Source organism: Oncorhynchus gorbuscha, linkage group LG23 (genome assembly GCF_021184085.1).
Source record: "Oncorhynchus gorbuscha isolate QuinsamMale2020 ecotype Even-year linkage group LG23, OgorEven_v1.0, whole genome shotgun sequence".
Lineage (NCBI taxonomy): Eukaryota > Metazoa > Chordata > Actinopteri > Salmoniformes > Salmonidae > Oncorhynchus > Oncorhynchus gorbuscha.
The window spans coordinates 56,683,949-56,707,341 of record NC_060195.1 but is presented as its reverse complement, the minus strand read 5'-3'; the positions used below and the strand labels follow the sequence as shown (position 1 = coordinate 56,707,341).

General features: G+C 46.1%; 2 protein-coding genes across 7 annotated transcripts in view; both read left to right on the top strand.

Moving 5' to 3' along the window:
- The first annotated feature begins 226 nt into the window (after positions 1–226).
- On the top strand, positions 227–17,141 carry LOC124010555 (plakophilin-4-like). 5 transcript variants are annotated; one of them, XM_046323128.1, is made up of 21 exons: positions 227–506; positions 1,027–1,178; positions 3,392–3,516; positions 4,198–4,235; positions 4,640–4,777; positions 5,500–5,684; positions 5,962–6,526; positions 9,235–9,414; positions 9,699–9,927; positions 10,404–10,536; positions 11,165–11,378; positions 11,780–11,963; positions 12,249–12,366; positions 12,580–12,771; positions 13,646–13,819; positions 14,071–14,221; positions 14,316–14,593; positions 14,711–14,831; positions 15,049–15,180; positions 15,304–15,377; positions 16,194–17,141. In XM_046323128.1, exons 2-21 carry the CDS (start codon positions 1,044–1,046, stop codon positions 16,464–16,466), a joined length of 3,639 nt encoding a protein of 1,212 aa, XP_046179084.1. In that variant the 5' UTR covers positions 227–506; positions 1,027–1,043; the 3' UTR covers positions 16,467–17,141. The 5 variants fall into 5 exon arrangements, with proteins under 5 accessions (XP_046179084.1, XP_046179085.1, XP_046179083.1 ...); XM_046323129.1 differs by having other exon boundaries at positions 4,658–4,783; positions 16,194–17,140; XM_046323127.1 differs by having other exon boundaries at positions 4,643–4,783; positions 16,194–17,140.
- Positions 17,142–17,398: 257 nt separating this feature from the next.
- LOC124010553 (protein TANC1-like) overlaps positions 17,399–23,393 on the top strand; it is a 60,676-nt gene continuing 54,681 nt past the window's right edge. Inside the window, exons 1-3 of one of the 2 annotated variants that reach the window (XM_046323125.1) lie at positions 17,399–17,594; positions 18,089–18,171; positions 21,425–21,643. In XM_046323125.1, the coding sequence (XP_046179081.1) occupies positions 18,111–18,171; positions 21,425–21,643 (280 nt within the window). In that variant the 5' untranslated portion in view covers positions 17,399–17,594; positions 18,089–18,110. The remainder of the gene's footprint in view (positions 17,595–18,088; positions 18,172–21,424; positions 21,644–23,393) is intronic. The other variant, XM_046323124.1, reaches the window with a different exon arrangement.

Sequence of the window (23,393 nt, the reverse complement as noted above, 5' to 3'; positions counted from 1 at the left end):
TCAAATGCATTCCATTCATATGCCTTATTACATTACAACAAAATATGATAGCATATTCATTTCATTCAATATATATTTGGAAAAAAACACCACTTTAAATGTCCTATATCTGTTGATTAAATTATTATTTTGTAAGGTGAAAACAGTGTGTTGTATTCCTATGGCCCCAGCGAATTACCATATAAATACCTCCGTGTACCAAACCGCATGGTGACGTCACACTTATCTGGACTCGTGGGTTGGTGCCACAGAAGTCAATTGCACCGTAGCTGGGTAGATTTTGGACAGCCAAGGCAGATACATAAATAATAATATTGACATTCGCCAATGCATGGAATATTGCTTGAATCATGTCTCACGGATGAAGTAGTAATGTAGTCTTAGCGAGACTGTTTGCAAAATGAAGCTGTCGCGGTCGTATGGAAAATGGATTCCTGACGGACGTATACCCTGAGCAGTACATCAGCAACATCTGGCGGCTAAGGAATCTCACTAGCTCGTGACTCGTAAGTAAGCAGCTGTTGCAGAATTGTAAATACATGCTTCCTATCATTTTAACCTAGGTAGAGTCGGATGATTCACCTTCTCAATATCCATATGCGCCGTGTACATTTTCTCTTGCCTGTTCAAACTTCAAACACGGTGATTTTGTTTGTTACAATGTATCTATCATGGGGTTATAGCTCCAGTGGATCATCATGCATTGACCTCACAGTCCATTTTCATTGAACTGGCTGCACCAATGCCCTGATGTAATGCAGCATCATCTTGCATTAGGAGAGCTGACATCCCGTTGACAGTGGCTGTAGTAAATGTATTGCTATTATACACAGGCTTCTAGTTGAAGTGCTGTGCAGTGCTTCTCAGCCTGTCACATTGGTGGCAGTGCATGCATGCATTGCAAATAGGTAGCAAAATGACATGGCAAGCAATTGGGCCTTCCATGCACTGCAGTCCTTGTTTGGGTGTTAGTGCTGGACAGTAAACATATTGTCTGTGTAATGTGTACTGGGCATGTCTCCACAGGGCAGAGAGGGTGGAGGATGCCATCCCCGGAGCAGCGGGCAACGGAGATGGGGGAGGAAGGGGAAGGGTCTCTGCCGACCAGAGAGGGACCGAGCGGGCACAGCCAAGCAGACACCAGCACCAACAACCTACTGGCCTCGGTCAAAGAACAGGTATGAATAGCTCCCTCCTTTGCTCCTCTCGTGCTCTCCCAGTAGGAATGAATTGCATTCCCTCCCGATCTCTCTCTCTCTCTCTCTCTCTCTCTCTCTCTCTCTCTCTCTCTCTCTCTCTCTCTCTCTCTCTCTCTCTCTCTCTCTCTCTCTCTCTCTCTCTGTCCCTCCCCTTTTCCCTTCTGCTGTTATTTTATGAATTTAGAGATGCTAGAATGTACAAGGAAATAACCTCCATTGATCGATCAGTGTTTTCTGAGACTGTCGCTCAATCCGAATTGTGGGAAGGCAGAGTGCTTACAGATCCAGGATTTACAGATGTACAGTGTAGGCTGCCTCATTGTCCTGTCCTCCTGAGTGCTAGTACAGAAAGGAGCGATGACTGATGTGACAATATTCCAGACGTTTAATCAAACCCGTCACAAAACTGGAAATGAATGCAGTCTCTTTTTCATTTTTGTCTCATTCTGAAAACTGGAAGTGTCTTCCTGATGAGATTTTATAGATTTTCTTGTATCTTTTAGTTAAAAACCAAATTGATTCCTGTTTGTTGTTGTTGTTGCGTACACTGTATTGCTGCATGAGTACGGCAGTGCTGTTTTGATGTATTTTGACACCTAAGGCTTTAGGCTAAGTGTTTTCTAATGGGTTTCTCTCTTGAATTCTGTCAGATTTTGTGACGAGTCAGCAGAAGTGTGGGGGTCAGCTAACTGCAGTAGTATGATGAGCCGCAGTAATAATCTTTGCAAAATCAGCATTTTCATTCTGAATAGCAATAGGAGTCCATCAGATGCTGTAGCAAACAGTATGCTGAATGAGCGATTAGCCATTCAGAAATTGGCAAACCCAGTAAGACGTTTCAAAAATCAGGGGACGCCATGTTCGTGCCAAAAGCCAAAAGTCCCAAGAGAACAAGACGTTCTAGTAAGAATTAAGTCTTGATGATTTTCTTGTTGTTGTCATGGACTGTTTGGTACCAGTATGTAGGATGCACACTGTGCCCCGCTGGTTTAGTTTTCCCGGGAATGGTCCATCTCTCATCTCTATCCTAATCTAGATCTGTAGGTGGAGTTAAAGCACCAGGCCAGCCAGGCTGGTTCAATCCAGTTACATCACCCACCCTGCTGTCCTGCCCGTATTTCACTGAGGTCCCTAATGCGCTGCAAACTGTTGAAGTTCGACAGCTGTCAGGGAGTGTGTGTGTGTGTGTGTGTGTGTGTGTGTGTGTGTGTGTGTGTGTGTGTGTGTGTGTGTGTGTGTGTGTGTGTGTGTGTGTGTGTGTGTGTGTGTGTGTGTGTGTGTGTGTGTGTGTGTGTGTGTGTGTGTGTGTGTGTGTGTGTGTGTGTGTATGTGTATACACACACACACACACTTGTATTTATTGTGCGTGTGATGTGCTTGGTTGAGCCCAGTAATTCTCTGGTGTGAGTGTGTGTGTGCGCTCTGTGTGTGTGTTGCACTCACACACTCTGTCTTTGGCTGCGTTTCCTGTGGGTTTGCAGGATTCCAGTGTGTTGCAGAAGTCGTCTGGTTCTCTCTGGTGTGTGTACATCAGACAGGATCTGAGCTTCTGGGGGTCGACGCCTCTCACTAGACAGAGACACTTTTGTGTTTGTGACAACGGGCAGTCAGTCAGTGACGCCTCCAGTTCACCACTCAGCCGGTACAGTACTAGACACAGCCTGGCACTGCTTGGCATGGGAGGAGGGATCGTTGGCAGGACCCCATCCTGATAAGAACCCATCCTGTTCAAGCTGGTGACTGGCTGCCACTGTGCCACTGATTGCTTCCATTAGATGATGCTTCGTCATTTAGCCGTTCGTCTCACCTCACAGCCTATAAAGTCTGCCTAGTCTATATACACATTTTTAGACATTTGTAGCCCTGAAGGGTTTTTAATTGACTTCTTATAATAATGCTGACTTGTGACAAACACGTTAAGAGACACCCGTCCCTGTTCAGCGTGAAATCTGCCTGATGAATCTGGGTAGCTCTGACCTTAATGCCACAAAGCCTCTTTTGTTGACTTATTCATTTGGACCATAGATATTTTACAGGTCAAACATTAAAATGCTCTAAAATCGACGCAGAGTGAGCATGCCAAAGGCTGTGTACCTTGGGTTATTGTTATCACAATGGAAGCTGTTGTCAGTGAAAGAAAGTGTCATTCGGCGAGTATGATTCTACCGTTTGTCCCTTCCGTGTTGCCGTAGGAGCTCCAGTTTGAGCGTCTGACCCGGGAGCTGGAGGAGGAGCGTCAGATCGTCGCCAGTCAACTTGAGAGGTGCATGCTGGGAGCTGAGTCGCCTGGCGATGATGATGATGATGCCAGTAGCAGGTACACAAACGCACACGCACACACACACACACACACACACACACACACACACACACACACACACACACACACACACACACACACACACACACACACACACACACACACACACACACACACACACACACACACAGAGAGCTCTGACCCTGTTTCTCAGCACGTCACCTACATTGGAGCTACTGATGATGAGTAGCTACAGTATTGCCTTTATCCAGGCTTACTGAATGCACAACATGCAACACACACACACACACACACACACACACACACACACACACACACACACACACACACACACACACACACACACACACACACACACACACACACACACACACACACACACACACACACACAGGATTAAATTGTAAACTGTCATGTTGATCTAACGCTCATCTCCTCTCCATGCCTGTCCTGACCCACCCCTTGCCTGTCCTGACCCACCCCTTGCCTGTCCTGACCCACCCCCTTCCCTGTCCTGACCCACCCCCTTGCCTGTCCTGACCCACCCCCTTGCCTGTCCTGACCCACCCCTTGCCTGTCCTGACCCACCCCCTTGCCTGTCCTGACCCACCCCCTTGCCTGTCCTGACCCACCCCCTTGCCTGTCCTGACCCACCCCCTTGCCTGTCCTGACCCACCCCCTTCCCTCCATTATTTCACCACCTTCTCTTCCTTACAGTGACTCATCAGAGAAGTCCTTTGCTTGGAGATCCACAGGTACATCTTCTCCCCATATTAAAACCACATTGACCCCTATTGAAATCCTATTGTCTAGACACCCATCGGGTTGCCCAATGGAAGTACAAGCACAAGGGCATGTAGCGAGTCCTATCACAAACTGCTTTTGAGGTAAGCTACGTTTATACCACCGGAGGCTGCTGAGGGGAGAACGGCTCATAATAAGGGCTGGAATTGAGCAAATGAAATGGCATCAAACACCTGGAAACCATGGAAACCACGTGGTTGATGTATTTGCTACCATTCCACTTATTCTGCTCCAGTCGTTACCCCGAGACCGTTCTCCCTAGTTAAGGTGCCACCAACCTCCAGTGATTTTTAAACCGTCTCGATATAGCGATCACAGGATACAGGTTGACATGACGCCGTCATGTTTTCCTCAGTAGATGTGTCTGGTACAGGAGAGCACCGGGCTGCTGTAATGGACAGCTCTCACCAGTCACCCTCCCGTCTCCTCCGAGCTGATCAGGGTCACGGGTCACTCTACCTCCCTGAAGTGGAGAGGGCATCCCCGCATGACAGTGAGGGTCTGTTACTTCCTGCATCCTCTTTATCATCTGCCTTCTTCTTCATTGTTTTGTTGTTGCTGTTGACAGTTTAGATTTAGCGTGGAGAATATAGAGCGTTTAGGGCTAGATGGGATTATTATTATTTTTTTAAACTCAGGAATAATGACATCAAAAAAAGGAGTGGGTGGGGGGGGTTGAAAGTCAAAAGGCAGAAATGCTTTGAAACCCCCCAAAAACTGAAAATGTTTTGAAGACAAGAGACGGAAAATTCTTTGAAATAAAAAGTAGCTGTGGGATAACATCAAAGTATACCAGGTACTGCGACACAACATGCCGTTTATAACGTAGCAGTGGTTTACTAATGAAATATTAAGACAACATCTACAACTAATGTAACCACGGCTTTAATTTGGCCATAAAATGCACAATAAACAGTACATCATCCTAAGCGGGCGCATTCCGTAACTTAGTGACAATGCTTCTTTAAATGGGCACTTATCTTTTACATACCGTGGGATGCTGTATTCATTATGAATGTATCGATTGCATTAATGCTCATTCGCTGTGTAGCCTAGCTCTGAAATAGACCTGAAGGCCAACGAGGCAAACATTCTGTCCTCTGCTTCCTCTCCTCCCTCCCATCTTTCTCCTCTCCTCTCTCCTACATCCCCTTCTCCTCCCTTTCCCCCCTCCTCTCTTTCTCCTCTACCCCTCCCCTCGCCTCCCTCTCACAGGATCTGTGGCCCATATGACGTCCTATGCAGACAGTGGCTACCAGGACAGCAGTATGAGTTACTACAGTGTGAGCAGAGAGAACGTGGTTCTGTCAGAGCCCAGACACGTGCTGTCAGGCAGCGGCCCCAGGGGAAGCCCCAGTCACGGCAGGAGCTCCCGGGCAGAGGGACAGGCCTCCGCACAGGTAGCCAATATACACTAACCCACCTCTACTGTGGAGAGACAGACAACCTATTTATATGCCCACGTATTCATATGATATAACCTTTTAAATGCCTGCCCATTTATATGATATCTTAGTTAACCTACACAAACTGTTTACAACTCAAAGTTAAAGATAACCATATGTAAGGACTGAATTGGCTTTCCTGTGTGTCGTGCCTTGTCCATACTATATGTCTTCCCCACTCCCTGACACCCGGTATCTCTCCCCCACTCACGCTGCATCCCTCCTACCCCAGGTCTCAGCGTCAGGGCGGGTGATGAGGAGGATGGGCTCCCTCTCCTCCCGGGGCCAGTCTCCTGTGTGTGGTGTGGGGGGCGCCGTGTCCCCGTCCCGGGTATCTCTCCGCACCTCCCAGGGCGGCAGCGCCTACGGCTCACCCATCCTCACCGAGCCCAAACCCCTCGCCAGCATCTTCCCCGGGACCACCATGCCCCCCTCCTCCCTGCCCGGTCCAGGCACCACCCCCTCCTTCCAGCGCGCCACCTCTCCTTACTCCCCCACCCACCAGAGGAACGGGAACGGCGACTCTCCTCTCCGGACCAGCCCCCTTCCAGGGAGCGCCAGTCATGCCACCTCACCTCAACAGGCGATGGGTAGTGTCTCCGGGCGCCTGGGGTCTACACTGTCTCTGGTGGAGGGGAGGGGGCTATCTGGCTCTCCTCTGAGGTCCTGTATGACGGCTGTGCCCCAGCACTACGGCTCCACACTGCCCCGCCAGGGGGCTCTCCCCTACATACATGACGCCTACGGGCTCTACGAGAGGACCGCCTTGCCTCTGTCACGGCCTGACAGCCTCACTGGTTAGTCATACAGCAGGACACACGTTCATGCACACACACACACACTTAAAGCTGGAATCCTTAATTAAAACAATAACAAACAAAGCGGTCAACCCGCCTGTGTTTTGGTAAGAAGCTGAGGGATGGGCCTGGGTAAATTTAACCACTCTCAAATGCAAAGCTATGTATGCAAGGACTGACCATCCATCAACATAATGATAGTAGTTTTAACCATGTTTTATGGCTATACAGCAGGGATCATCAACTAGATTCAGCTGCGGGAGGATGTTCTCTTTGAGGGGATGGTCAGGGAGCCGGAACATAATAGCAAATCATTTGTAGACTGTAAATTGACCGCAAGAAGCCCAAACATATATTTGGCCAAAACATCATAATTTCAAACCTTGCTTACATTTTGTATTGTGATCACATTTACAGTATCTCCTTTTATGTGTGGGAATTACTTTGGAACAGATTTGAAATAAAATCCTCTGCAGGCCGCTAGTTGGGGAACCCTGCTATACAGTGTTTATTTACATTGGAGAATAAAAAACGTATATTTTGGGTTCTGATGGGGTAGGCCTATAACTATTGAACCCGGTTCATGAGGCATTTATTTAAGTTTTATTCTTCAAGAATCAAGGGGTATATACAGTATGATTAATTTATAAGTCAAAAAATGGATGTAGCAAGTCAAGAGTCTAGCTTTAAAGGGTCATTTTATGCTGGTTAAAGGGTAGGAAAAATATTATTGAAAAGGGTAGAACGGTACCAGTCTCTCTTGCCTTTCCGAATCGATATAGCTCTATAGAGATCCATTGGTTTCTGTGTGAAAGGGAATATATGAACTAAATACTAGATCTGCAGTGTGGCGACAGAGAGATGCGTTTGTCCTGTATCCTGATCCATCATATCACTGAGCCTACCCTACTGGCCCACATAGCCCTGTTTTAGAAATCCCGTGTTCGGAGGTTAACCATAGGGCTCTGGTGTCACGGCCGTTGAAAGAACTGGACCAAGGTGCAGCGTGGTGAGCGTACCTATTCCTTTATTTCATATGACGCCGACAAAAACAATAATCCATCCAAAACAACCGTGAAGCTAAAGGCTATAGTGCCAACAAACAAAGACAACTACCCACCAAGACAGGTGGGGAAAAGGGCTGCCTAAGTATGGTTTCCAATCAGAGACCATGATAGACAGCTGTCCTTGATTGAGAACCATACCCGGCCAAAACAAAGAAATACAAGACATAGAATGCCCACCCAAATCACACCCTGACCAAACCAAAATAGAGGCATAAATAGCCCTCTAAAGTCAGGGCTTGACATCTGGGCAAAAGTAGTGCACTTTATAGGCAATAGGGTGCCATTTGAGGCGTAGCCAGAGTCATTCGGAGCACTGCTCTGCTGTGGGGGATGTTGTTTGGTAAATGACAAAGCAGCATGGATTGGTTTCCATCTATTTTACAGGGCCAAAAGAAAGGAGCCTGTTGGCAAAGTGAATCAAGTGCGCCCTGGAGAGCCATAAAGCATAGCCTTTTACAGCTCGTAACACCGAGGCAGAGGGATGCAGGGGATTCTTGTTGGCCGTAGGCCTATACTGCACAGTACATCTCAATAGGTTGAGCTTTCAAAAGACGTTGCACCATCCAAGATGCACTCTAGCATTTAGTGTGGTCACTTCAACCAGCATTGTATTTGGGACATATCATTCGCTAAACCCTAAACCTCACCTAAATATTCTAATGAATAATGGGGCAATTGAGCACGTTGAGGGGACTAAAATGATTGGTGTAACCCTAGATTGTAAACTGTCATGGTCAAAACATATTGACGCAACAGTAGCTAAGATGGGGAGAGGTCTGTCCGTGATAAAGCGCCGCTTGGTCTTCTCGACATCACAATCAACTACACAAGTCCTACAGGTCATAGTTTCATCACACCTGGACTACTGCCCAGATATATGATCAAGTGCTGCAAAGAAGGACGTAGGGAAATTACATTTGGCCCAGAACAGAGCAGCACTGCTGGACCTTAAATGCCACCAGGGGTCTCTTCACAGTCCCCAAGTCCAGAACAGACTCTAGGAAAACACACGGTACTAAATAGAACCATGACCACGTGGAACTCTCTTTCACATCAGGTAACCTCACCTCGTTGTGCTGTGAGATGTTGTTTTATCTGATTTTACTGCTCGTTTCAGTTACCTGTGAAATTGTTCCGTGTCGTCATGGTTCTATTTAGTACCGTGTGTTTCCCCAGAGACTGTTCTGGACTTGGGGACTGTGAAGAGACACACACACACACACACACACACACACACACACACACACACACACACACACACACACACACACACACACACACACACACACACACACACACACACACACACACACACACAAGCATACACACTCTAACACACACACACACATTGTAATGTTGTGGTATTGTGGATTTTATATAGTAATTTGTAATATTACAGTAATAATATAATAATGTCTTGTATGTTGTATTGTTTTATTTAATGATGTAGGCTGTTGATGTAACTGTTCTGACCCTGTTCGGACACCAGGAATAGTAGCTGCTGCCTTGGTAGTAATTCATTCACCCCCATTTCTCCACCTTCCATCACCCAAAACATTGTCCTCAAAGCCCATGTTGACAGCTGACCCAGTGTAAATAATGCCGTGACTATTAATGTTCCACTGTTGTGTGTGTGTTCAGGCCTGCACAGCTCCTACGCCACTCACCACAGCCCACTGGACCAGGATATGAGGATGGCCATGTCTCCTGACTGCCACGTCACGCCCGTCTACGACGACAGAGCCTTCCAAAGCCCCCTGTATCACAGCCCCACCCACGCCCACCACGGATCACACAGCGCTATCTACAGGACACTCACGGGTACTGCAACACACTACTAGCAGACGCAACTACACATGGCTAGGACCGTTGGGACCAGAGACTTGCACAGTGTGTAATGACTAGTTTGCACTCTACAGTCAACAAGATATTCATATGTGGGCTGTCTTTTCTAAGACACAAGACTCAAAGTGGAGAAGTGTGTGTGTGTGTGTGTGTGTGTGTGTGTGTGTGTGTGTGTGTGTGTGTGTGTGTGTGTGTGTGTGTGTGTGTGTGTGTGTGTGCTATGGCCCATCCTGAATATATCTGTGTCTTTGTATTCCCAGGTGCGGAGAACCTTCAGCGGACCCTCCAGAGGACCACAAGCCATTGCAGCACCCTGGCGTACCAAAGAAGCAGCTATGGGCTGAACACTGCAGGGTCATACGCAGACCCCTACAGGGTCTCCCAGCAGGGACAGGGGCCCAATGAGACCTCTTTCTCCAGGCACTCTGGTCTGGTCGACAGGGCTGCCACAAGGTCCCCCTCCATAGACAGTATACAAAAGGATCCTAGGTACAAATACACAACGCACATCACACACTCACACACACGTCGAACCACGTGATGATTACATCCAGACATGTTATTGATGAATTCAAATCAAATGATGTGTCGTAGATGTTGGAAGCGATCGATTGGAAAAGTGCTTTTAGACTCACTTTCTCTCCCTCTCCCCTTGTCTCTCTCCTACTATCTCTTTCTCTCCCCTTGTCTCTCTCCTACTATCTCTTTCTCTCCCTCTCCCCTTGTCTCTCTCCTACTATCTCTTTCTCTCCCCTTGTCTCTCTCCTACTATCTCTTTCTCTCCCCTTGTCTCTCCTACTATCTCTTTCTCTCCCCTTGTCTCTCTCCTACTATCTCTTTCTCTCCCCTTGTCTCTCTTCTACTATCTCTTTCTCTCCCTCTCCCCTCATCTCTCTCCTACTATCTCTTTCTCTCCCTCTGTATCTCTCTCCCTCCCACTCGCTCTCCCTCCCCACCCTCTGCAGGGAGTTTGCATGGCGTGACCCCGATCTCCCTGAGGTGATCCACATGCTGCAGCATCACTTCCCTTCGGTCCAGGCCAACGCTGCAGCCTACCTCCAGCACCTGTGTTACGGAGACAACCGCATCAAAGTGGAGGTACCAGGATTCCCGTCTGTCCCTGTCTCTCAGCTGACGTGTATGATCAAACAGACTATATGGGGATGGGAAGTCCTTCCCTAGAGAGGATTTGGAAGCACAAACACATAGCCCTTTTCTGCAGTTGAATGACCAAATCGCACTCTAGTCGTGTCATGGGTGGAATGTCATTAATATTTTTCATAATTTAAAATAATGCCTTTGTTTCAAAGTAGATTGGTTAAAGACTACCAAGAATCACTCTGTGACCCTGATTTAGCCCACTGCAGTAAAAGGTGAATTAATATAAAGGATAGTCCTAAAAACACAAATATAAACTGGGTGGTTTGAGCCCTGAATGCAGACCACAGGTATGACAAAAAAATGGTTTACTGTTCTAATTACATTGGTAACCAGTTTATAATAGCAATAAGGAACCTCGGTTGTTTGTGGTATATTGCCAATATACCACGGCTAAGGGCTGTATCCAGGCACTCTGCTTTGCGTCGTGCTAGGGAACAGCCTTTAGGCATGGTAAAATGGCCATATACCACACCCCCTCTGGCCTTATTGCTTTAGTAACTGTGTTATTGACTATACCTTTTTTTGTCAGCTCCAGGTGTGTGTGACAATGACCCTCTTCTAACAGGTGTGTCACCTGGGAGGTATCCAGCACCTGGTGGACCTGCTGGACCACAAGGCTGTGGAGGTGCAGAAGAGTTCCTGCGGAGCCCTGAGGAACCTGGTTTATGGCAAGGCTACCGACGACAACAAGGTGGCCCTGAGGAACTCTGGTGGCGTTCCCGCTCTGCTCAGACTGCTGAGGAAAACCACCGACAACGAAGTCCGGGAGCTGGTCACTGGTACGTCTCTCTGCCTCACTGTCTGTCTTTTTATTTTGCTGTCTGCCTGTTTTTATGACTGTCTAGACCAGGGGTACTCAACTCTTACCCTACGAAGTCCGGAGCCTGCTGGTTTTCTGTTCTACCTGTTAATTAGTTGTACCCACCTGGTGTCCCAGGTCTAAATCGGTCCCTGATTAGAGGGTACCAATGACAAAAACGTTGTGGAACTGGCTTTGAGGTCCAGAGTTGAGTTTGAGAGGTCTAGAGCTAGGTCTGTATGCCTGCTTTCTGATACAGCATTTCTTGCTTGTCTCTGCATTATCAACTGATGGATACAACCTTACGGCCACACCTCAGCACGATGTAGTGAGCAGTGTCCTCTGATCACAACATCCGTGCCTATCCCCGTTTACCACTAGGGGTGCTGTGGAACCTGTCGTCGTGCGACGCGGTCAAGATGACCATCATCAGGGACGCTCTGAGCACCCTGACCAACACTGTGGTCATCCCCCACTCCGGCTGGAGCAGCAGCAACTACCGAGAGGAGACCAAGCTCAAGTTCCACTCCTCTCTCCTGCTGCGCAACACCACCGGCTGCCTCAGGTGAGGAGTGAGGAGGTCATCCCTGTAAGAACAGATGACTGTACACCGCTTTGGATTAAAGCTTCTGCTAAATGGCTTCTCTCGCTCTGTGTGTGTGTGTGTGTGTGTGTGTGTGTGTGTGTGTGTGTGTGTGTGTGTGTGTGTGTGTGTGTGTGTGTGTGTGTGTGTGTGTGTGTGTGTGTGTGTGTGTGTGTGTGTGTGTGTGTGTGTGTGTGTGTGTGTGTGACCCTTAATGTATTGTATAAGTGCATGTATTGTTGACCTTTCTACTGTGTCTTGCTACAGGAACCTGAGTTCAGCAGGAGAGGAGGCCAGGGGTCAGCTGAGGTGTTGCGAGGGGCTGGTGGATTCACTTCTCTATGTCCTCAAGGCCTGCGTTAGCACCTCTGACTTCGACAGCAAGGTGGGCTTACTATAAGAGTAGTACATTTAGGCTAGTCCAGAAACAATGACATGCACCTCATCCGCCTGAACCCCATCTACTTTACCCAGAATTAGACCAGTCCTCTTCACTCAGTTTCTGCCCATCCATCTCCGCTATCCCAACTTGAAGTTCCTGATCTTACCCCCTTTGTGTGTGTGTGCATCACTGAAATGCTTCCCCCTCCTCTCCCAGATTGTGGAGAACTGTGTGTGTACTCTGAGGAACCTGTCCTACCGTCTGGAGATAGAGATGCCCTCGTCTCGCCTGCTGGGGACTCAGGAACTGGATGCCCTGCTGGGCTACGGGTCCCCCAGTAAGGACCTAGACTACCTCTGCTGGGGTAAGAAGAGGAAGAAGAAGAAGAGGGGCTGGCTGGATGATAAGGTGTGTAAAGTAGGGGGTTGTCCGCTTTCCTTGGCTAAGTCACACTCCGACACCTTATGATAAAGGCGCCTGGAAATGTGTTAGAATTAACACAGAACATTAGCTAAGATACACTATGTACACTAAGTATTTGGACACCTGCTCGTCGAACATTTCATTCCAAAACCATGGGCATTGATATGGAGTTGGTCCCCTCCTTGCTGCTATAACTGCCTCCACTCTTCTGGGAAGGCTTTCCTCTAGATGTTGGAACGTTGCTGCGAGGATTTGCTTCCATTCAGCATTAGTGAGGTCGGGCACGGATGTTGGGTGATTAGGCCTGGCTTGCAGTAGGCTTTCCAATTCATCACAAAGGTGTTCGATGGGGTTGAGGTCAGGGCTCTGTGCAGGTCAGTCAAGTTCTTCCACACTGATCTCGACAAACCATTTCTGTATTGACCTCGCTTCATGTACGGGGGCTTTATCATGCTGAAACAGGAAAGGGCCTTCCCCAAGCTGTTCCCACAAAGTTGGAAGTACAGAATCGTCTACAACGTCATTGTATGTTGTAGCGTTAGTTCCCGTGAAGGGAAATCCTAAGGGGCCTAGCCCGAACCATGAAAACAGCCCCAGACCATTATTCCTCCTCCACCAAACAGAGTCCAATGGCGGCGAGCTTTACACCACTCCAGTCGGCTCTTTGCATTGCGCACGGTGATCTTAGGCTTGTGTGCGGCTGCTCAGCCACGGAAACCCATTTCATGAAGCTCCAGAGGCAGTTTGGAACTCGGTAGTTAGTGACAACGTTTCTTTCATTCTGTGGGGTGTTTCTCCTCCAAGATTTGATTAGAACCGACTGCCTATATCCCGCTCATGCTCTTTATTATGCTTTCAGTGGGACGGCGTGGGACCCATCCCGGGGTTTGGTAAGCCTCCGCGGGGGGCAGAGATGCTGTGGCACCCGGCCGTGGTGAAGCCCTACCTCAGCCTGCTGGCAGAGAGCTCCAACCCTGCCACCCTGGAGGGCTCCGCCGGATCCCTTCAGAACCTCTCCGCTGGAAACTGGAAGGTGTCCCGCTTTTTGTTTCCTTGTAACCTTTGTTCGTGCAGGTTAGTGTCATTAAGATGTCTCATTGAGATCAAATCCATTTCGCAAGAGGCCAACAACCCCCACCTGACGCTCGTGTCTGTCATGCGTCGCTTCACACCGTTTATCTGGTGTTATTGAATGGTAATGGTGCCCTGATAACATACTTTGACTTCCTGGGTAAATGAAGGTTCAATGAAAATACCATAGAAATCATAATGCCCTGTGTGCAGTTTGCGGCCTACATCCGCGCGGCGGTGCGCAAGGAGAAGGGGCTTCCTATCCTGGTGGAGCTGCTGAGGATGGACAACGACAGGGTGGTCTGCTCTGTGGCCACCGCTCTGAGGAACATGGCCCTGGACAGCAGGAACAAGGAGCTTATAGGTCAGACACACACACACACACACACGCAGAAACTCGCTCTCTTTCTCCCACACACACACGTAAGTCCTTCATGCCCCCCTGTCTCCCCTCTCAGGAAAGTATGCGATGCGGGACCTGGTGAATCGTCTCCCCGGGGGAAGCCCCTCCCTGCTGTCTGACGAGACGGTGGCGTCTGTCTGCTGCACGCTCCACGAAGTCACCAGCAGGAACATGGAGAACGCCAAGGCCCTGGCAGACACGGGGGGCATCGAGAAGCTGGTGGACATCAGTAAGGGCAGGGGGAAGGGGTATTCTATGAAGGTGGTGAAGGCTGCTGCTCAGGTCCTCAACACGCTGTGGCAGTACAGGGACCTGCGCACCCTCTACAAACAGGTCAGATCACTGTGTCTTCGCAAGTCAATGGTTTTGGTATAATCGCTTAACTCATATCAAAAGTTAGAGACTTGGCTCCACTTTAACCTTGGAGAGTTGCAATTATCTCTGTTGTAGGACGGATGGCACCACGGTCATTTCATCACTCCTGTGTCCACTCTGGAGAGAGACAGGTACAGGTCTCAACCAACCCTGCCTACTAGCACCTTACAGATGTCCCCCGTGCCCCGCCAATCAGGTGAGAGCACTCAACTATCATGTTCAAGCTACTCATCAACACACACCACAATGGACGTTCCCTCCGGGTCTGGTTCCTCTCTAGGTTTGTTCCCTGCCACAATGCTTCCGCTTGCTCTTTGAGGTCTAGGCCCGGGTTACTGTCGAGCAGTTTCTGACCAGTGGATTATAAATATAATGTTGATGAGAGTGATTGAATGAATGCAATGTCTTCTCAGGTGGTAGTGCAACCTCCTCTCCTGCCATGTTAGGAATCAGAAGACACAGCTCTAACTACCAGAGGGCTCAGTCATCTATGCAACTCGATACATATTATGGAGACAACAGTTTACATAGAAACCAGTACACAGGTAAGCCACGATATTGTCTCTTTTTTATTCGCCAGTACATTTTCCGTTGAACATTTGCAAATATTTTGCATGTTTCATACACCGAGTTGAGTTCAACATATTCTCTTTGTTTTTCACTTTCAGGGTCAGAAAAGCAAACACCATATTTTATCGGGTCCTATTCCTCACCATCAAGAGAGGACTATCCTAGGTCCCAGGTAAGACAAAGACATGTTGTGGTTCTGTTGTCTTAAAGGGCCAATGCAGCTGTTTTTATCTCAATATCAAATCATTTCTGCGTAACAATCAAGTATCTTACTGTGATTTGTTTTCAATTAAATGTGTCAAAAATAAACAACAATAGCTTCTTAGCAAGAATTTAGCTAGGACTGTCTGAGAGTGGTCTGAGTGGGGGAAACGAGCTATTAATGGCAGAGAGGTTTGGAACCCTCTTTCTTATTGGTCTATTAACTAATTTACCACCTGGTGACATACCGGGCACTCCAAAACTCCATCCCACCCAAATGGAATGAAACTTTGTTAATTTCAAACGGCTCTTAGACTTAAAGGGCATTATCATATTTTTTTTTCAATTTCACAGTATTATTCCAAACTCATTATGTGGAAATGTATATTAAGCACAGGAAAATCTCAATTCTGACTGCACTGGGCTTTTAAATTCTCTTTCAGTTACCTAAAATAAGATTACACAACCCTATTGTCCGTTATTGGGGGAAGTGGTCCGCATAGAGTCCGCATCGAGACGTTCATGTGTTCAAGGGATTAAATGTATCTTACAAGTTTGGTCTTTCATTGTGTTCGATGGTGTAGTGGAAAAATGCATTGAAAGTATAGGACTACGGACTGCGATCAGAGATTACCAACCTATATATTATTATATTATACTATTTGATTTGTTGCCACTGCGTCACTGGTTGTGTGTAAAAGTCCCTCCACTCTCATGTAGGACCCATGTTTGTTGTCTTGAAGGGACTGAGTTTGTCTTAAGAATTTGTCTTTTGTTTTACGAGCAGGAAGATGTCTTCTACTCCGACGAGCCGGATAGGAATACTTACAACAACTACAGAATGTACCTGTCATCGCCGCAAGGTTACGGGGAGGAGGAGCCTGGGCCTTACCAGGACGAGCCAGAGAACCTGACCTCTACAGAGCGATACAACACCTCCCAATCTAACAGACTGAAATCCAATACCAACACCACTAACTACGTGGACTTCTACTCCACCACGAGGAGGCCTTCTCAGAAGGCTAACCAGTACACTGGCTCCCCTGACTCTTGGGTGTAGGGGTGGAGAAACCATGTAGAAACCATGGACAGACTCATCAGTCTGTTTGTGTGTGTGTGTGTGTGTGAGAAAGAAAGAGAAATGTGTGTGTGTGTATGTGTGATATTTTAGTGGGAAAGAGCTTGTTGTTTTCTGGAGTGGTGTAATGTCAGCCAAAGAACGTGTTCTATTACAGGATAGTTTGTTCTAGTTTTTCTCAGCAGTAGGGAAGGTCCATTGGCTTTATGATGAGGTTGGTTGGATACGAGCCAATCATCCGCTTGGTTGGAAATGTGGAGAATGGAGAGCAGTGCTGGAGAAGTGTTGTGTAAAAAAAGAAACATTAAAGGGATAGTTTACTCAAAATAGAAATGAACATGATGTTCAATATATGTTAGCTGTAGTTGATAAACTAAGACAGTTATGGATATGATAAAGGCAGCAAATATCTCTAAACTAGCTTGGTGAATCGACTACAGCCAAAAGGAAAATAATGTGAATTTGTATTTTGAGTAAAATCAATTATTTCCATGTTGGCCAAATATATATCATGAAGTCATATCTGTGAAATGTCAAATAGTATTTGTACAGAGAAAAAACATGGTTAGGCTGTGTTGTTACATAACATTACTGTATTCAATGTGTAGACTGTGTAGACTGTGTATGTATGATGTGGTGTCTAGTGGATTTTTTAATGATTTATTTAAGTGTGTGAATCCCCCCCCCCCCCCCCCCCCCCATCCCCCCAAAACGCCCTGTTGTATGTTTTCCAACACTGGCGAAGATGTGCCATGTGTCAAATGGAAGTGTATGAAGAATTTAAAAAAGAGCGTATCATAAACACTAAAAAAAGATTCAGAGTTGTGAATATGAGGCTTTGTTAAATAAATCAGCTGTGGAATGGAACTGCAGGTGTTGGTGGATTTTATTTATTTATTTTTGTCATCCAACCGTTCTTCACTTCGAGGACTCGCGCACCCAGCTCCCGGAAAGCGCACGAACAGAGAGAACCTTTCATCAGCAACTCCAACTTCGAGGATGGATCACACAGCTCCGCTCATGCAATGAACATTCCCATAGCTGTGGAGGGAAATGCGTTGTTGTGAAGAAACCTCGGCGAACTTTACTTGACTCTTCTTTTTTTAACAGGTATATTTTGCTTGTACTGTTAAATGTGAGGTGTCGGCTGTTTTGTGTGCCAACTTCTAGATGCGTGAAGTAGCATGACAAACCGTTACATTGTTTAACGTTACAGTTTACATAATCGTTAATGTGCCGCGTCAAAGTTGTTGCATTTAAAAAAAAACTGTGTCGTGTGTGAATTCATTCGTAAGTAATAACGTTAGAGGAAATAAACGGATTTCAGCATGTGCCTCGCATTTGTTTTTAAGTCTAATTTTCTGCTATTCACCGTTGCTAATCTGGAATCCATTTCACATTGAGCTGCATCCATTCATTTGTACTCCACATTTCCCTTTTTGTCAGGTTTCATTCCAGACCACTGTGCCTGGATTCGTTAGGGCTCATTGTAATCCATATCTCACCACGACTAGTGTTGCCTCATTTAGGAGTATATGGTCATGTTACTACACTAGCACTTTTTGAAGAGGGAATCATATATTTGTCTTGACTATCTTTCACAGAACTCCCTGTAATCAGTTGAACATGTTCAAAGCAGTATTTGGGAGGAATAGGAAAGAAGAGAAGAGGAGCAGGAGGGATCCAGGTAGGAAAGAGAACAAACAAAACCATCAACAACACTGCAGCCATTACAGTTTGTGACAGGTTGCTAAACACCTTTTCACTGACTATAATAGTGTCACATGATTTTGTTGATAAACGGGTGGGTTGACATGTTTGCCGATTGATAACTGATTGATTTCTGGAGCCGTGGGGATGATTCTGGAATCTGGGTACTATATCTCTGTTGTATCAGTCTCGGGGCAGAGATCGTTTCTGGCGAAGTGAAACCAATCCTTGACATTAGTAGCACTCGCCCTAATTGAAGACGGTAGCTACTTGGCTGCTCCGAATTTCCTGTCCCCGGGTGTTTGAGTACAGAGCCATTTCAATTAGCCTAATTAAGGAGTGAATGCTGCCTCCCACTGCTGTAAGTTCCTCTCAGACCTAAAGTGTGTCACGAGAAGTTGGAGTGGGTTAAACAAACAGCCCTGACCCACAAAAAGAACATACTGAAATGATCAATAACTTTTTGGGTCATGAGGGGTTACTATACAACATTAGGAAGAGCACCTGCTCTTTTCATGACACAGACTGACCAGGTGCATTCAGGTGGAAGCTAATGTACCCTTATTGGTGTCACTTGTTAAATCCACTTCAAATCAGTGTAGATGAAAGGGAGGAGACAATTTGAAGAAGTATTTTTTTAAGCCTTGAGCCAATTGAGACATGGATTGTGTGTATGTGTGCCGTTCAAAAGGGGCTAGGCGCTAGTAGACGCCAGGCGCCACGGTTTGTGTCAAGAACTGCAACGCAGCTGGGGGTTTTTCCACACTCAACAGTTTCCCGTGTGTATCAAGAATGGTCCACTACCCAAAGGACATCGAGCCAACTTGACACAAACTGTGGGAAGCATAGGAGTCGAAATGGGCCAGCATCCCTGTGGAATGCTTTCAACACCTTGCAGAGTCCATGCCCTGATGAATTGAGGCTGTTCTGGGGGAAAGGGGGGTATAACTACATAGCTTTTTCTTACCAGTTCTAAATCATTTTAGTCAACCCTCTTTATTTTGGTAGGCTATAATCTATTATTCAGATTGATGCTAGGCCCCGTGTGCTTCCGCTCTGGGGTTGTGCCTCTTTCCAGTAGTTATGTAGCTACTAGCTAGCTCCATTCTGTGTGGTAACAACAAGGGTGTTGTCAGTTTCTCATAACGTGAGTGTTCACCCCTAGAGAAGTCTGGGGGAAATCAGAAGGCACTCTAGATGTATGGGTACAAAGTCAGCATATTGCACATGAAATATTTAATGCGTCGAATGTTGACGAGCTACAGAACTCGGAGAACTGTGTCAGTCTCATCTACCATCTACCATGAAATCTACCATTAATGCCTCTAGGTCCTTAGATTCCGTCCAAAAAGGTGGACTGCCATGCTAGTAATGGCATGTACATTTTAAATCATTTTCGTTGTTGGACATAAAAGGCTGTAAAATCACCAGGAAATGATCTCAAAGTGATTTTAATGTAGGAAATCTGTTCCCAAGTATTCCCACGCATAAATAGAGACATATACGATGCAATATAATCAAGGTTTGAAATGATTCTTTTTTTGTGTCTAATACTACAGTATATCTGTTTGGGATTATTGCGGTCAATTTGCAGTGTACAAATGATTTATAACTATGTTCCGGCCGCCCGACCATCCGCTCAAGGAAGAATTGGCCCAGGGCTGAATGTAATTGGCGACCCCTGGTCTCAGCAAGCCTATGGGTATGCGCCGTGTGACGCTGACTGTGATTGGATGAAAAGCCCCGAGAGAGAAAGTTGTTCCCTGACTACACGATGAGCAGCATATGTTTCCCATAAGTCTGTGGCCCTGGAGGCTCGCTCAGAGGCATCAGAGAAAGAGAATGGAAACTTTGCAGCACGATTAGGGGCCCTGAATTTATTACTAATTATAATCAAGTTATAGCAACTCCCTACCTAGTAATGTTGTTTTTTTTTTGTCCAAAACCTGTACGTTCTGCTTTTTAAGGCTGCGTATCCTTGCAGATTGTCGTTCAAATACATTATATAATGTAGATTACCATCTGTCTCCTTGTCTTCCACAGGAATGAGGTCACTGTATAAACCATGCTAAATTTCAATGGGCTGCTTTAATGTCATTTTTCTCGTAGCATTACATACATTACATACTACTCCAGCCCCAGTTAGTGCTGTGTTATTATTGCACTCTATGCATCAGTTAGTAGCCACGAACTGCAATGCACACGCACATCATTAACATCATTGCAACTGGGCAGAACCCACTTTCCTCAAAGACCTGAGCTGCCAGTAGGCAGTCCGCTCTTCAAAGGGCCACTACTAGACTTGAAGAATAGATCCGGTCTCTTAATGCAAGGGGATGTCGTCCACTTATTGTTGCTTCAAAACATGTATCTGACGGTCCTGTTTAAAGGGATAACCCACCCCCAGAAATAAAAATCATACATCTCCTGTCAATTTGGTGAAAGCCTATGTTCTATCAGTAAGTAAAAATTAAAAAAAATCCCCCATGATTTATCTTCTAAGTGGTCCATCTGTGAAATCAGTAATTCGTGTCAGAACGAGTCAGAGCTACATGGTTCTCCTCACACACACTATCACATTTAATAACACTTTTTTTGTGCTCAATCTAAACAGTGTACCAAATGATTCAACTCAGTTTCTCTTTCAAGTAGCATCCCACAATGCGCCCTGTCTGTGGGAAAGGTGGGAAAGGGCCAGTGTTGCCATAGCAACATCCTCTGCACTCACTCTAGTCAGAGATGAACTTCAGGTTGAACTCGGTGAGATAGACTCCTAAATTGCTAGTGCAGTTGGTTTAGGCAATTTTACAGATAGCTAGCTACTTCACATGCTGATATTGACTTTGGTATTATTGTGTGTAGATATGTTTGCTACTTAGCTAAATAGCCAGCCAGCCCAGATAGCATTGCATTGTGGGTTTTGTAGTCGACTTGAGCTGCAACAGATTTCCACTGCGATTTCCCCATGTTGCTACCAACCTTGTTGTAACGACAAAATTAAACATTTGTTCACAAAAAAATATTGTTTTCACATATTAGTGTTTTTTAACACTGTTATTCATAACAATTAGTGGTTTGGGGTGGATTATCCCTTTACGTTTCCAGACCTTTTGATAGGCCCTGTTATTGATTACAGTTTAATTTGTCCTCTCTCTCTCTCTCTCTTCTCTTTTCCGACCCCTTTTAATCTCTCTCACCTTTCCCACTATATCGCCCTCTCCTCTCGCTAGTGGGAGTCACTGATTACCACAGCCACAGCATCCAACGAAGGGGTGCTGGTGCTTGGGTGACCCACTACCAGGAACCTAGCCATGCCCACCACCCCCACCCCTCAAGGGGCAGGCCGAGGGGGAAGCTGGCTAAGGGGGAGTCCATCTCCCTGCCTTCCTCGCCCCTGGTCCATCGCCAGTCCTACATAATGCCCTCACATATGGGCATCAAGTCCCCAGGTACTGTAACAGCCATTCACCAGGCTTTTGTTCTTCTAATGAACACACATATACAATTGAAGTCGGAAGTTTACATACACCTTAGCCAAATACATTTAAACTCAGTTTTTCACAATTCCTGACATTTAATCCTAGTAAAAGTTCCCTGTCATAGGTCAGTTAGGATCACCACTTTATTTTAAGAATGTGAAATGTCAGAATAATAGTAGAGAGAATAATTTATTTCAGGTTTTATTTCCTTTATCACATTCCCAGTGGGTTAGAAGTTTACATACACTCAATTAGTATTTGGTAACTTTGCTTTAAATTGTTTCACTTTGGTCAAACGTTTTGGGTAGCCTTCCACAACCTTCCCACAATAAGTTGAGTGAATTTTGGCCCATTCCTCCTGACAGAGCTGGTGTAACTGAGTCATGTTTGTAGGCCTCCTTGCTCGCACATGCTTTTTCAGTTCTGCACACACATTTTCTATGGGTTTCAGATCAGGGCTTTGTGATGGCCACTCCAATACCTTGACTTTGTTGTCCTTAAGCCGTTTTGCCACAACTTTGGAAGTATGCTTGGGGTCATTGTTCGTTTGGAAGACCCATTTGTGACCAAGCTTTAACTTCCTGACTGATGTCTTGAGATGTTGCTTCAATATATCAACATAATTTTCTGCTTCATGATGCCATCTATTTTGTGAAGTGCATCAGTCACTCCTGCAGCAAAGCATCCCCACAACATGATGCTGCCACCCCAATGCTTCACGGTTGGGATGGTGTTCTTCGGTTTGCAAGCCTCCCCCTTTTTACTCCAAACATAACGATGGTCATTATGGCCAACAGTTCTATTTTTGTTTCATCAGACCAGAGAACATTTCTCCAAAAGGTACAATCTTTGTCCCCATGTGCAGTTGCAAACCGTAGTCTGGCTTTTTTATGGCGGTTTTGGAGCAGTGGCTTCTTCCTTGCTGAGCGACCTTTCAGGTTATGTCGATATAGGACTCATTTTATGTGGATATAGATACTTCTGTACCGGTTTCCTCCAGCATCTTCACAAGGTCCTTTTCTGTTATTCTGGGATTGATTTGCACTTTTCGCACCAAAGTACGTTTGTTCATCTCTAGGAGACAGAATGCGTCTCCTTCCTGAGCGATATGACCGCAGCGTGGTCCCATGGTGTTTATACTTGCGTACTATTGTTTGTACAGATGAACGTGGTACCTTCAGGCGTATGGAAATTGCTCCCATTTTTTTCTGATGTCTTGGCTGATTTCTTGAAGGTAGGCCCTGAAATACATCCACAGGTACACCTCCAATTGACTCAAATTATGTCAATTAGCCTATCAGAAGCTCCTAAAGCCATGACATAATTTTCTGGAATTTTCCAAGCTGTTTAAAGGCACAGTCAACTTAGTGTATGTAAACTTCTGACCCTCTGGAATTGTGATTCTGTGAAATAATCTGTCTGTAAACAATTGTTGGAAAATGTACTTGTGCCATGCACAAAGTAGATGTCCTAACTGACTTGCCAAAACTATAGTTTGTTAACAAGAAATTGATGGAGTGGTGGAAAAACGAGTTTTAATGAATCCAACCTAAGTGTATGTAAACTTACAACTTCAACTGTACACACACACACACACACACACACACACACACACACACACACACACACACACACACACACACACACACACACACACACACACACACACACACACACACACACACACACACACACACACACACACACACACACACACACA